We start from the raw sequence: 14,291 nt of genomic DNA, 5'->3' as shown, positions 1-14,291 counted from the left end.
ATCATCGGGGTCCACCCTGGTGACCTAGCGCCACCAGGATGTGCTTCAACACCTGTACTACAGTGGAGCGGGTTGTGACTGTAGGTGCAAAAAAATATGTTAAAAATTGTCCTGGTTTAACTCAAAAATATGATTTTTATTATGGAGCAACTGAACAATATTAAAAAATTACTTGGCGAGATCCTGGTAGGTGAGTTACGACCAGAAGATCTCTATATGTGTTTGTGTGGGTTGGTCAACATGTTCTACCATGTGGACGATTGCCCGGTATTCCTCAGGACCAAAAACAGGAGGACGGAAGGTGTGGGCCCCCTAAAAGGCGCACCCTATCCTGATCCCCTGTGTACCTGCTGGTAAGTGACCAGTGGTATATAGGCTCAATCAAATAAATGAGCACGTAAAAAAGTGAAAAAAGCACGCTATATGACGTTTCTGGTCCCGCCCCTTTCCTCGACGCGGCCACGCCCACCCCGGAAGCGGCCGACGTCTCATTACTGGGACCGCTCTGCACGGCAAACACTAGCCGAGCAGAGGTCGATAGCAGTAGGTTTCATTCGGTTCCCTTCACCCAGCAACTGTAAGTAAACCCTATCTTTTTCCAGAGAACCCGACACATTGTCGGAAATCACGGTGCAGTTCACTCTCGTGAACCGGGCGTGGCTCGTTTTTTACCATCTCCAATTCCGCCATTACAGATTATGTTGCTCTTACGTGAAAGAGCCTACGCCCTGCCAGTTGAAGCACCCTAGAGTCCAGAATTAAGTAAGCCTTCGCCCACGCCATACAGCCTTTATGTATTCCTAAATGTTACATGTGTGTGTGTCTTGTACGTTATTTCACATTCATTTACGCAATCCATAAATGATGTGCACTCACTGTATTACCTAGTCTATAGTCACTATGCTATGACTGAAAGCACGACGGGATATTCGCTGCACTGTCGTGAATATCTATGATAGCACCAGACGAAAATGCATGCTAGTAATGCACGCACCTAATGATAAAGGTGCCATGAATTATGAGTGCTATAATGATATTGCATGCTACAACGCACGCACTTATTGATTAGTATATATGCCCATTAATACCCCACATGGACACCCCATCATCACGAGATCGAATCAGCAGGAGGGTTTTAAACAAACCTATTGGCATGATATTTCACATCATAGAGACACTGCACGACGTTACAGGAGAGTAAGCATGATGGAAACTGAATTTTGTTTACCTTCTCTTTTCCACAGGTCTCTTTTTTCACTTTTTTACGTGCTCATTTATTTGATTGAGCCTATATACCACTGGTCACTTACCAGCAGGTACACAGGGGATCAGGATAGGGTGCGCCTTTTAGGGGGCCCACACCTTCCGTCCTCCTGTTTTTGGTCCTGAGGAATACCGGGCAATCGCCCACATGGTAGAAACATGTTGACCAACCCACACAAACACATATAGAGATCTTCTGGTCGTAACTCACCTACCAGGATCTCGCCAAGTAATTTTTTAATATTGTTCAGTTGCTCCATAATAAAAATCATATTTTTGAGTTAAACCAGGACAATTTTTAACATATTTTTTTGCACCTACAGTCACAACCCGCTCCACTGTAGTACAGGTGTTGAAGCACATCCTGGTGGCGCTAGGTCACCAGGGTGGACCCCGATGATGAAGCATGTCACCACTAGGTTGGTGAGTGAGGGGTTTTTAACAAAAGGATGAATGTTCTCCTTCTTGCCAAAAAACTCACCCTCCAGACAAGTCTGTTCTATATCTTCGTTGGGGATACTCCTCTCTTTGTTTTCATATAGTTCCTCCTAGGGGAATAGGAGTAATCTCGGGTTCACTTTCAAGTGGACAAAATCACTTACTCTCTCTTTGATTGCAAAATGACTATTTTTCTTCCCTGATCTGTAATGCTACTAACAGCTCTAGGAGTATTTTTAATATATTAAATAGTCTTACCAGCCCTGATGGTTCCAAGAACTCTGTAGCCCCTTCTCAGGAACTTTGCGAGAATTTGGCTAAATTCTTCAAAGAAAAGATTGAGGTAATTATCAAGGATCTGGAGAATTCCTCCGAGGCCAGTAGCCCCCGTGTTACAGGGCATAGGCTTTCAGAGAGCACGGTCAATTGTCCAGTTTGGCCATTAGAAGAGCAATTATCAGAGTTTCTGCCTTTTACGGAAGAAGACTTTAGCGGGTTGGCACGGGGTATCGCCTCTGGTTCACCTTTGGACCCCGTGCCACACAGGATTTGGAAGGAATAGGAGTATGAACTATTCCCTACTCTTCGACTGGTCTGTAATCAATCGCTTGCCAGTGGCACTGTTCCAGCTCACTGGAAGCAGGCTTTGATATCTCCCCTGCTGAAGAAGCCTTCTTGAGACCCTGAATGCTCTAAGAACTATAGACCCATCTCCCTGCTGCCTTTTCCTGCTAAACTTGTTGAACGTATGGTTAGCTTAACTATCTCGAAACATCTGGAACAGCATCACTTATTGGAGGAAGATCAATTTGGCTTTTGGCCGGCTCATGGGACCGAGACGGCCCTGGTGACCGCCATGGATGAGCTTCAAAGGCGAGCAGACAGGGGTCAGGCAGCTGCACTGATTCTGCTTGATAGGTCTGCCGCCTTTGATACGGTTAACCATGAGATTTTGTTGAATAGACTAAATGATGCTGGGGTGAGAGGCAGCGCTCTGCGTTGGTTTCGGTCGTTTCTGCAGGATAGGCAGCAGGCAGTGTCCCTGCCCCCTTGTCAGTCTGCGTTTTCTCCTGTTCCGCATGGGGTGCCGCAGGGCTCAGCAATTAGTCCTATCTTATTTAACTTATATTTAAGACGTCTGATCACACTTATAAAATCTCACAATATTAACATAATAAATTATGCAGACGATACGCAGCTGATCCTCTCTTTTGAGGGAGGAGTCAACACCGATGGAGGTGTTTCACAAGTGCCTGCGGGATATGTCATGCTGGCTGCAGAACAACTCCCTTCAATTCAATGCTGGAAAGACTGAGGTGCTTTTCTGTGTAGGGAATAAGATCCCCCGTCCTTTTCCAGGGTATTTCTGGCCTCCCGAAACTGCGACCAAAGTCCGGCCAGTGGAATCAGTCCGCAATTTAGGTATCATGCTTGACAACAAGCTTAGCATGAAGACTCAGATTGCAAAAACGTCATCCTGTTGCTTTGCAATCTTGCGGTCTCTGCGAAAGATCCTGCCAATACTTCCTTCTCAGGCGCGCGCCCAAGTGGCAAGATGCACGATCCTTAGCAGGCTGGATTATTGTAACGCCCTTTTGCTTGAAGCTCCTGGCTTTTTGTTGGATAGGCTGCAAGGAATTCAATCAGCGGCTGCTAGGCTGGTCCTGGGGCTTCCCAGAAGAGCGTCCGCGTCGGCAGCTTTGGCGGAACTTCACTGGCTCCCTTTGAGACAGAGAGTACAATTTAAGTCCCTCTGTCTCGTGTTTAAGGCTCTTCATGGGATAGGACCCTTACCTTTGCAACATAAATTTGGCTGGTACACCCCGACTAGGCTGCTTTGCTCCTCATCAGCAGACTGGTGAGTGTGCCAAGATTTAGGAAAATTAGGTCAGGGGAAGATACTTTGAAGTGGTAGCTGCCAAAGTATGGAACACGCTCCAGTGTGAAATCAGGCAAATTAAGGAGCTTCTTCCTTTTAGGAAAAGTGTTAAAACTTGGCTGTTTCCCAAGTAATTTGCTGCCCAGCCCGACATGACACTCCCCTCATCCCCCTAGAGCCTTTTAGCGCCAAGATGCCTGCAAGGTGATAGTGCGCTTTATATGACTAATAAATAAATAAATATGTATGGCAGTCCTGAAGAAGGTGGAACTTATATTTCTACGCCACCAAAATTTTAAGACACGATATACCGGCACTGGATCTATTTATATGTCATAAATTCAAAATCATGGACCGGTAGTAGAGGTGCACATTTAAAGGCAGATTGATTTGCCTCATCAGGATATTCCGTCTTAAGATACATGATATGTGTTTTATAAATCTGTAGTTTTACCAAAGATTGTGGGAGCAAAACTATACATATTTTCTCTAACTTTTTGCGGTATTCTATATTGCCTTAGTGTGTAGTCTGAGCTTGTAGACTTTGGGTTTGAATGGTGAATTGATTGCAAGATTTATTAGTTACTATGAGGAGCATGCATGAACTTGAGATATATATATATATATATATATATATATATATATATATATATATATATACATACATACACACACACACACACACATGTACATACAGAGCACAACAGATGTGCTTCATGCTCAGTATGTAGTATGCCCCTGGTATTTTCAACGGAAATATCTAGACAGCAGTACACACCATATGGCTTCTATGAGGAGGTGAGAGAACAACATGAAAGGGGTGTTTCCCAAATAGAACAATTCAAAGTTTAATAAATATTAACAGAATACCCACCAATTCACAAAAAGAGCACATATATTCAAAAAAAGTTTTTAATTTTCATTTTGACAATCAACACGATTTTTTTATTTTTTTTGGGATAATAAATAAAGTGATTCCATTTGAACAATACATAACATTTGGAAAAAATATACATAATCAGAAACATACAAAATTAGTCTAAAAACTAGGACACGCAAAAACACTTCAAACCGGACAATAAATTAAATCCACTCATACATCCAAACATACCTTTTATACAATCAAATTCATACTCAGACATTCACATCCATATCACTACACACAAGGACAAGAAAAGCGCCGACGCCATTTTCGGTGTTCGTCTCACCTCATTCAAAGGATGGCCTAATTCTGCTGTCTTGAGGTAGGTTTCAGTTCGCTGTTTGTTAACTCTGCTTCATGTTAGAGTCACGACCTTTTCAAGAGTTGTGTAGCTCATTATGGCTTTTCATTGCTTCACAGGTCGTTTTTCACTGTCGGCCCCGGGGTTACTAACTGCTCTGCATCAGTGCTTGCTATTCGTTTTGAGGTAGTTCTGCCCTTCCTTAAACCATAATTACTTCACTTTGTGTTGTCATTATGCTAGATGTTTAGATGTGTTACCCCTGTTTTTATTTTTATATTCCTACTAGATACTTGGAATTTATTTCATTGTACTGCTTTTATTCCTGGTTCCCTCGTACATTTGGATCCCTTGTGGACCTTTTCTAATATGCGCTATTCATGACCGATGAAACCCTGGGATTGTGAACCACATATTTAAAGGGGCTTCGTTATTGTTGGGTATTTAGGTAGGTTATCATTATTTGAAACTTTGTCTCTGGTTACAGGTGTACCAATTTTTGGGCAACTGACCTATGCTTTTTCCTTTAATTTCTCTTTATCCACTTATGTTTATTTTGATATTTTTGACACACTTCTCTTTAATCCCTGAATATTCCTTTCTGGTGTTTTTTTAAAAATTTGGGGATATAAGGATAGTTTATCTTCATTGATGTGCATGTCCCTGACTGATTGAAACCCTTTTGTCTTGCTGACTCTAGTCTTAGACCAGTATATGTGTTAATTATTGAAACAAATTATTTTCTCTCCCGAATTGCCCTTTATTCTTCCTTTCTGCCCACAGAATACCCACCCACAGCCTTGCTGCTACTAGGACCGCTTGTCAGGACCGTGTCACAGACATTATCTATTCTGCTTGTCTGTACAATATTTGAAGTGCGCCCTGATGAAGGAAGCCTTTATTGGCACTTGTCCGAAACGCGCGTCGGCGCTTTTCTTGTCCTTGTGTGTAGTGATATGGATGTGAATGTCTGAGTATGAATTTGATTGTATAAAAGGTATGTTTGGATGTATGAGTGGATTTAATTTATTGTCCGGTTTGAAGTGTTTTTGCGTGTCCTAGTTTTTAGACTAATTTTGTATGTTTCTGATTATGTATATTTTTTCCAAATGTTATGTATTGTTCAAATGGAATCACTTTATTTATTATCCACAAAAAAATCGTGTTGATTGTCAAAATGAAAATTAAAAACTTTTTTTGAATATATGTGCTCTTTTTGTGAATTGGTGGGTATTCTGTTAATATTTATTAAACTTTGAATTGTTCTATTTGGGAAACACCCCTTTCATGTTGTTCTCTCATGTTCTCGCCCTGGCGGGTTGTTCCCCTGTTGTAGTTTTTTCTTAGATTCAGGGCCCCTCTTCTGTTTAAAGAATTCTATGAGGAGGTGAACTACACACATGGTATGACCTATAGTCCTAGTTTTTGTAGTACTATCCGCAAGTGAATGGCACACAGGGCAAGGACGTAGTATCCGTCTGGTGTTCACAAATGCAGCTTCCATGCATTTACTTATCTGCATTCACTGCACATGTGTCCTGTGCAAAACACACAGGACATGGCCAAAGTATCTTATTTAAAAAGCCAATAACTTTTAAATCTTTTGTTAAGGAATGTAATGGTTCTAGGAAGTGTACCAGACAGCGGTTGGGGAGGTTGGGGCTAGAAGACGGCAAAGTTAAACCTCAACATTAATATGAGCTATGTATGGAACGTTCTTTCAAGAGCTTGATCAAGACTTCAACAGTCTCATTCATAGTTGAAATGTGATAACAAATCTGATGTCTTCCTAAAAAGCTGTTGTCCCTTTCATTATTTTCAAGACAATAGAAGCAGCGCCGGCCAGGCTGAAAGGTATAATTTCCCTATCGTACATTCCTGCAGTCAGATGCTAAGATTGGCCCTCCATAATTACCTGATGTACACATTAGCGAAATTAGAGGTACGATAGACAGATAAGCTAGTGGATCTAATCTTATCCCATCTCCTCCTGGTACAGACATCCAAAAATAGGGTCACTTAGCTCAAATGCATAGCTTGCTTCGTATTGTTCTTCCTTTGAAATTATGGTCTTAAAAACATCCGAATATGTTTTTCTTATGTCTATGCTAGCAGTGAGTAACTTCCTCCTACCCCATAACTTGTGTGTTAAATTCTTACTTGCAAACCATGTGCAGAGTCCACCTTCACCACCAATACCTTCCCAATAATCTCAACTAGGAAAACCCTTACTCTCCTGTGATAAACCTACTAAGGTCAACATCGAGGCTCAGTCCCATTGTATCTGTCATCATTGCTCTATACCAAATTAACCCTGCACATTCTGCAGGTTGACCCTCTTCTTACACATATGGCGCAGCTTACCCCAAGCTTGACAGGGGTTGGAAATGCCTAAATGTGTACTGCTCCCAAAACCATGTTTTTTTTCGTTCTCTCCTCCTTTTTTTAAATATATCAATGTTCCCTTTCTTGTTTACTGCACATACTTCAGCGTGAAACTGAGATGATTGACCTCTATTTTCCTCAAAGTTTTCTGACTGTTCAATGATTTTGATAGTGTCAATGGCGGACTTAAAGGTCAGATCAGATGCAGGACCAAATCTTTCTCAGACTTTCTTGCTTTGTGTCTACTTGAGGTTGTTACTCTAGTTTTGGTTGACATTATGCTCTACTGCACAGTGCAATGCGGTCTTTGCATTTTCAATTAGCTTTAGAAAACCCTTAAATCAATATTATACATTTACGTGAATGGTTTTCACACTGGTAACTATGTCATGCATTCTTGTTAAAGCATTTAACTTTATTCTCTATTTATAGGGGTATGGAATTCCTATAGCCCGACGCCCAGGACATATTGTTTGGGGTCAAGGACAACATATTTATTGTATCCTTGGGACAAGTAGGCCCAACCCCAGATGCACAAACCCTTTGGCTACCAGTTTACAGTATATTATGGATCAGGGAAGGGGATTGTCTGAATTAATATCTGTCAGTATGTTAATGCTGTTTGAATTTGTCTTTATGGTTTATTATTACAAAAAGTTACTGTTCCACATTTAGATTAAACCCGAAATCAATCCCCCCCCCCCCCCATCCCTTCAGTTGTAAAGAGAATGAACGATAGGGATACATTGGTTCAATTATGAATAGTAGATATAAAACACTACTGATGATGCATTACTACTTGCACACTTATTTATGTAAACTGAAAAGTAATAATAATGGTATATCGACATGGCCACTATAAACTGTAGCTTGGTATATGTAGCATGCTGAAATATTATAAGGGGAAGATTATTTACTATTAATACCTATGACTGTATAAGGCATTGATTTATTGAACAATATGATTTGTTGGTTTTCCCAGTTGACAATGTATAATCACCATTATAATACTGATAATGTGCAAAGCAAGATGTTATTGGTCCTACAATTGGGTGTTTTCTATTCCGATAACTGGGAGTTCGTTTTTCTTTTTACTTTCCCAAACCAAGATGGCCGCCATGTTCGGTCATTCACTATACAGGGAATCGGCCAAATATATAATCATTACTGTATTAGCGACTGAATATAAAAATACGATCAGGGGATTATGATAGTATACATACAAAAAATTATTTTGCAAAGAAAAGCCTTTATCACTCTGTAAACACAAGCTAAGGTAGCGAGGATCGAACATAAATGAAATACTTCCGGGATCACAGCCCCGAGTACTGTCCTTTTAACTCGAGACAAACTAGTTTAATTCAGTCTGAAACGTAAAAATAAGCATCTGTAAGGGTATTAAACAAAAGGAATGAAGGCATACAGAAAATATACATGTTGCTGCGATTGTGCACATTAACCAATGCCATCACTTCCGGGTCACATCGGGCAGAATCAGAATAAAAACGCATCTTTTTTTACGTGTCATTTCACTTCGGATTTCGAGAAGTAAGGCGACACGGAGGAACAGGGAGGCCGACTTGAAGCAAAAAGGTACGTGTGTATATGCCCCCGGGATAGCTTCGTTCTTAACAAGAATAGGCTATTTCTGAATGCCTAACTAGCGAATGACATAGAGAGGTATAACTGCCCTAAGATCCTGATGCAGAATGTGTAAACGGGTTGGGGTTGCAGCCAGACTCTTAACAGAAACTCCCATTAGAGACCGCTTTGCATGTAATGCGGAGCGTAAAAAAACGGCAACATGTGACTTTTTTTAATTATATTTTTTTTATTATCACTGGCTACAACTTTGGGTTAAAGACTCAAAAGAGTCAAATATGGACGATCTAAAATCAGAGTGATCGAAACAGAAGCAGGCAATAGAGTTAAAATTCAATAATGGAAAGAATAAAGAGTGACTCCTGAAGGGAAATACAAGGAGAACGTTAACTCTTAATAATACTTATGTTTTTAGACCCTGAATTCCATGGTTGCATCTAAAGGCCCGGACAGGTGCGGAGAGCACTAATAGCCATAATCTGAACATCTACCCACATTCAAGGGGTGAGTAACGAAATGGGGACTTCCTGGCACATTAGTGATAACGTTCAAAGACAGCAGACCCCTAAATACTTAAACAATTCCATTTTTTACATTAAGGACAAGAATAATGGGAAAAATTTCTTCAACAAACTATCGAACCAGTCCCTAAAGGAAGCCCCCTCTATCAATAACGGTGGTTCCTCCGTGTAAACTGACGATTGCCAGTCCTAAATATAAGGTAAATAAATCTACCACTGCCTTAAGGATTGATGGCAGGTGGAGTACTAGCAATATAACTAAGGAGCGGTACTTTCTGTTTTGTTATATTTAGACTTTTCACATGTACATGAAACCCTGTGAAGAAAACCTGGTGAGAACTAAACACCAACAGAGATAGCAATTGACAAGCTTCTCCAATACAAGATAAAGGTACACATAAAATGTTTTATCTAGATAGGGTCAAATTAACTTTGTGTCGTGTAAGTCTTACAGCATTAGTCAACAATGGATTTAAAGCTGCCAGTGGGATTGATGTTAAAGTATATATTAAATATCAGACAATGAGTTTTAAGAGCAGGGCATGTAGAAAAACGCTAACAGCCAGATTATATTGTGATGTTAAAATCTTGTTATTTGCTTGTAGATAAGAAGTCAAATGTTTATGTCCTGAAGAAGGTGTCAAGACTGAGTAACACCGAAACGCCGCGTCGACTTGCTTACAACACTTTGACTGTGTATAATTTTAATATTGTCACCATCTTAGATGGTTATTTTATATTTTATATATTGTTTATATTTTAGACTGTAACCCAGTTGGGAGGCTCCAAATAAATTTTTGTACATCTTTATAATTATTCAGTAGCGTTTTTACTTTTACATGTTGTGTGAGTTTGCTTAGACTTAGTCCTGCATTTATGTCTGATGTGTCCATTTGACAATCCACTGAGTATTTGACTACCCTAATCTTCCCCATGCAGCTTTTTTCTCAGCGATCCTAGTCTGCCACTACTCTAACAGGGATTTGTTGATTGTGCATGACTTATTATTACAAAGCCTTTATTATTAGGGTGTGCGCTCTAAGAAAATGTTGTACGCCTTGACTACACTACGGACAGTGGTTCAGTATAAAAATGCGTACTCGCGCTCGCAAAGTTTAACATGTAGCTATGTATAATGGTCTCTAATTAGGTGCAAATAATTAATGAAGCTTGAAATCAAGACTGATTATTCTTTGCTTTCAAAATAAAATGTTCTCAAAAAATGCAAGAACAAAAAAAAAGTTCTGCTAAACAACTGTGAAATTTTAGATACCACTTCTTTGAAGCATCATTTAGTAAACTTGTGTTGATGCATGCTAGCGTTTACTATAAATATTCATAATTAAAAGTCAGTGTAACCAGTTTCAACAATATTATGGCAAACATGAAAATAAGCAAAGCCAATAGGTCGACATTGGTGGTCAGCCTTTTGGTTTTGTCAATGCTTGTCTTGACAGGGTTTTTGTAAACCGTTATTGTTGTGTGAGAAGCCAGGCCCTAACCATTAGTACAAACATTGACAAAAATATTTGTTGGTCTCAAAATGCACACATTTCCACAGTAGTTTCTGGCACACAACCAAATTCATTCTTGTGTTTGTATGCTTCTTGTGAAAGAACAGAACAGAATGCTGTCACAGAGAGGAAGGAAGAAAATGTAATAAATAAAGTCACAAAAGTGCACCCACAGTATATATCCTTGCATTAGTACTGATTTACGCCCGTCATAAATTCACAATAACTTACACAAATAGACCAGGAAAATATACACCTAGAAAATATTTATGAACTGCATTTCAGCCAGAGCAAATATACATGTGTATATTTGCTCATGCAAAAACCTGTTGAGCGTTTACAAGGTCACTTTTCATTCAACCACTTTTTTTCCCCCAACCCTGGAAGAAGTTTTACTTCTGCCATTGTCAGAAGTAAATCTGCAACCTCTCTCAGTATGAGAAGAGATTAGAGAAGAGCTAGTGAAAATCCCTAAAACATGCAAGTTAGGGTGGCACAGACACAAAAGAGCATACAACCCCTTGAACTATTGCTTTCCGCTACCTCCAGCTCAAGCATGTAGATCTGAAGAAATATGACAACATTGGGTAATTGCTAAGATTAAAAAGCTACCATAGTATGAGCCTTGGGAAAATCTGAGCGGCTACTATCAGAGCTCTTATATATAGACCCTCTGTCTGGTACCTAAGGCGCTGTATGATGGGAGAGCCATGGATAAACAGAAACCATTTTTCAGGTACTCCCCCGTGGCGGAATCTTACATCAGCCAACATAGGGCTAGTGTCAGGTTCCCAGGATTCAATAAGCCAGATGGGGAGGCAAAAGCATATCTCACAGAGCAGCTAAATTGTGGAACAAGCTACAGACTGCTATTAGGCTACAGTCCAAAAGGTTTCTTTTTAGGAAAATAGTCAAGACTTGGCTTGTCCCCCCTCAATAAACTTGGGTGGAGCCTGGGCAATTGCAACGCATCACTCCTAGTGCCAAGAGGCCTTGGCATTCGTGCGCTTTATTTTTTTTATGAGATTGCTGCCATAATTTGCCACTGTCCTAAGTGGCACCATACGGACTAGTGGAGTTTTTTTACAGGGCAAGTAAATTTATGAAGCAACATGTCCCATGGACAAGTAGATATTTTTTTTTAATTCCGCACCCCTGATTTAATAAGTGCCTGTAGTACACTGAACCTTGAGAAACAAGCGGGGTAAATTAGAAAGCGGTAGTAACTGCATTAAATCGAGTCCAGAGTGCTCCAGACCAACGAAAAGTTATAGACCAGTATAAAGAAAACAACTTACACCAAACTCCGGGGTAACTACCAAAATACAGTCACATAACTAATGTTTAAGACAACTATTTACAACGAAAAAATAGCCCTTTACAAATGGTCAATTATAGCCGAGTTGCAAAAACGTCCCTCGTTTGGTAGATGAGCTAAGGAGCTTAGAGATAATTGCATATTAGCAGCACGCAAACAATGCCAATTCCTTCAGAATATAAACCTGCACATCCCTTCTCCACATGCACCAAATGCCGATTGCAAAGGACACAACCGCTAGAACATGCCAATAGGCACATCTTAAACTTAAGATTTCATGGTGTACGACTAGAGCAAACGACAGGCGCATGTAGAGGAGTGTCAGGCGAAGCATATTGACCGAAGGGTAACATTTTGAGAAACACCAAGGGTGAAATGGTTAGGCCTGGCTAGGGGTGCAAATGCGCATGAAAAAAGTGGGCGACAGGGAGGATACTTTTGGCAGTGGTGGACTTAGTGAGTCACAAAGTAATTGGAAGGCGTTTAAGAGTGAAGAGTCTTTAGTAGGGCAGGGGGCAACTGTAGATACATGTCGTGAGTGAACAACTTGGGGGAATAATACGAGATGAGCATGCTTAAGAGTTGAGCCGCAGTGGCCATCAGGAAAGAGTCAGGAGCAGAGTACAGGGGACGTAGACTTCCTAAAAAGTAGGTGCAAGGCAAAACAGTTCAAGGCGCAACAAGGACCCAATTCAAAAACTCAAGTTGCAGCAGACACTAAATGTGTATTTACTTTGAATTTACAGGGGCACTTTAAGGGTAGTGAAGGGGGGTAGGTGGTCATTTAACGGATGGGAGTCGCAAGTGAGGAATATCAGGGGCATTATTGGATTTAAAGCGAAACAAGCAATTAGAGGCTTGAGTAACAGATCAAGAAAGAGTTAGAAAGCAGTTTTGCATCTGAATGATAGTGAACGCCTTTTAACGTCAGACTGACAAGGGTTACTTGATCAAAATGCGAACACGGATAATTGTTAGAGTGAAGCCGATTGATTAGGGCATTTTTATGTAATATTGTCGTAGAATGCACTCACTAAGCGGTTTGTATTAACTGGGGAGGGGACACAGTCTGAGCTATGCACATCTTCGGTGTAGCTTATGGGGAAATGGATGTTGTAAGGAGGGATGTGTGCCACAGCTTGGGAACGTACAGTTAAATGTGTCATGAGTGCTGTATTTACCTAGCAAGGCAGTGCAGCTAGACGCTGGCCGACCAATGATGACAGCTGCGCAGGTTGTGATAAGCGCGGTAGGAATTACTACCAGCCCTTTGAGTCTCCTCTAACATATAGACGTTCAATTACCTTATCACAATACAGGCCGACGAGCTGCTTCATCCGCCAGTGCGGCGCAGTGAACACATCCACCTCGTCCGGGAATGGAGCCATCTTCCCCTCTCCATAGATATCCGCCAGCTCCTCCGCGCTCCTTCGCCGCCTCCCCTACACAGTCAGAGAGACGAGGATGAACTGACGCAGCTCCTCTTTGAGCAATGCAAACAGAGCGGCCATGTTTGAATGGAAGTATTCCTGCATGGACGTACATATTACGTGTGGAAATACAGGAATTTTGAGGAAGGTAGTCATAAATTCTGTATTTGTAAACATCAAGTGGCGTACTTAATGAAGAAAGTTAACTATTGCCAAAGGTTTAAAACTTCACATGTATGAGTGTATTCCTAGTATTACTCTCTTCTGGACTGCAACAATATAATTTTAATTCGAAAAAAGTGAGAAGGTTGGTTCCAATGTAAAATATTCCTCTTCATATACCGTTTGCCCCTACATCAAGCTAACGTGCAAGTCGAACGGGTTTGACGTTAGTGTCTTTTTTCTATGTTCATGCCTTTTGCTTACCCTACACGGGAAGGCGACGCCATAACAAGAGGCATCTTTGGTCACGTGCAAAAACACATGTTGTCGTCATTGCTCTACAATTTTTTTCACAACGATGGAGGGGGCGGGGTCGGGTTGAAGAGTAAACATTCAGCCTTTATTTTTATTTATTTATTTAATGCATTTTTATAAAGCGCGGACTTTACCCGAAGGTGTCAGAGCACTGTACAATAGAACCAGTTACGTTACATGAGAGAACTGTTGCAGGAATAGAACAAACAAAAATAGCATGGACAGACTGTACAAGCAAAAG

At 40.7% G+C, this 14,291-nt stretch overlaps 1 protein-coding gene across 1 annotated transcript in view; it reads right to left on the bottom strand.

The window, feature by feature from the left end:
- Positions 1-13,609, bottom strand: part of FBXL5 (F-box and leucine rich repeat protein 5) — a 384,640-nt gene extending 371,031 nt beyond the window's left edge. Inside the window, exon 1 of the mRNA XM_078678451.1 lies at positions 13,448-13,609. Coding sequence (XP_078534577.1) covers positions 13,448-13,531 — 84 coding nt within the window. The 5' untranslated portion in view covers positions 13,532-13,609. The remainder of the gene's footprint in view (positions 1-13,447) is intronic.
- Positions 13,610-14,291: the final 682 nt, after the last annotated feature.

Source organism: Lissotriton helveticus, chromosome 2_2 (genome assembly GCF_964261635.1).
Source record: "Lissotriton helveticus chromosome 2_2, aLisHel1.1, whole genome shotgun sequence".
Classification (NCBI taxonomy): Eukaryota; Metazoa; Chordata; class Amphibia; order Caudata; family Salamandridae; genus Lissotriton; species Lissotriton helveticus.
This window is presented reverse-complemented; position numbering and strand designations above follow the sequence as displayed.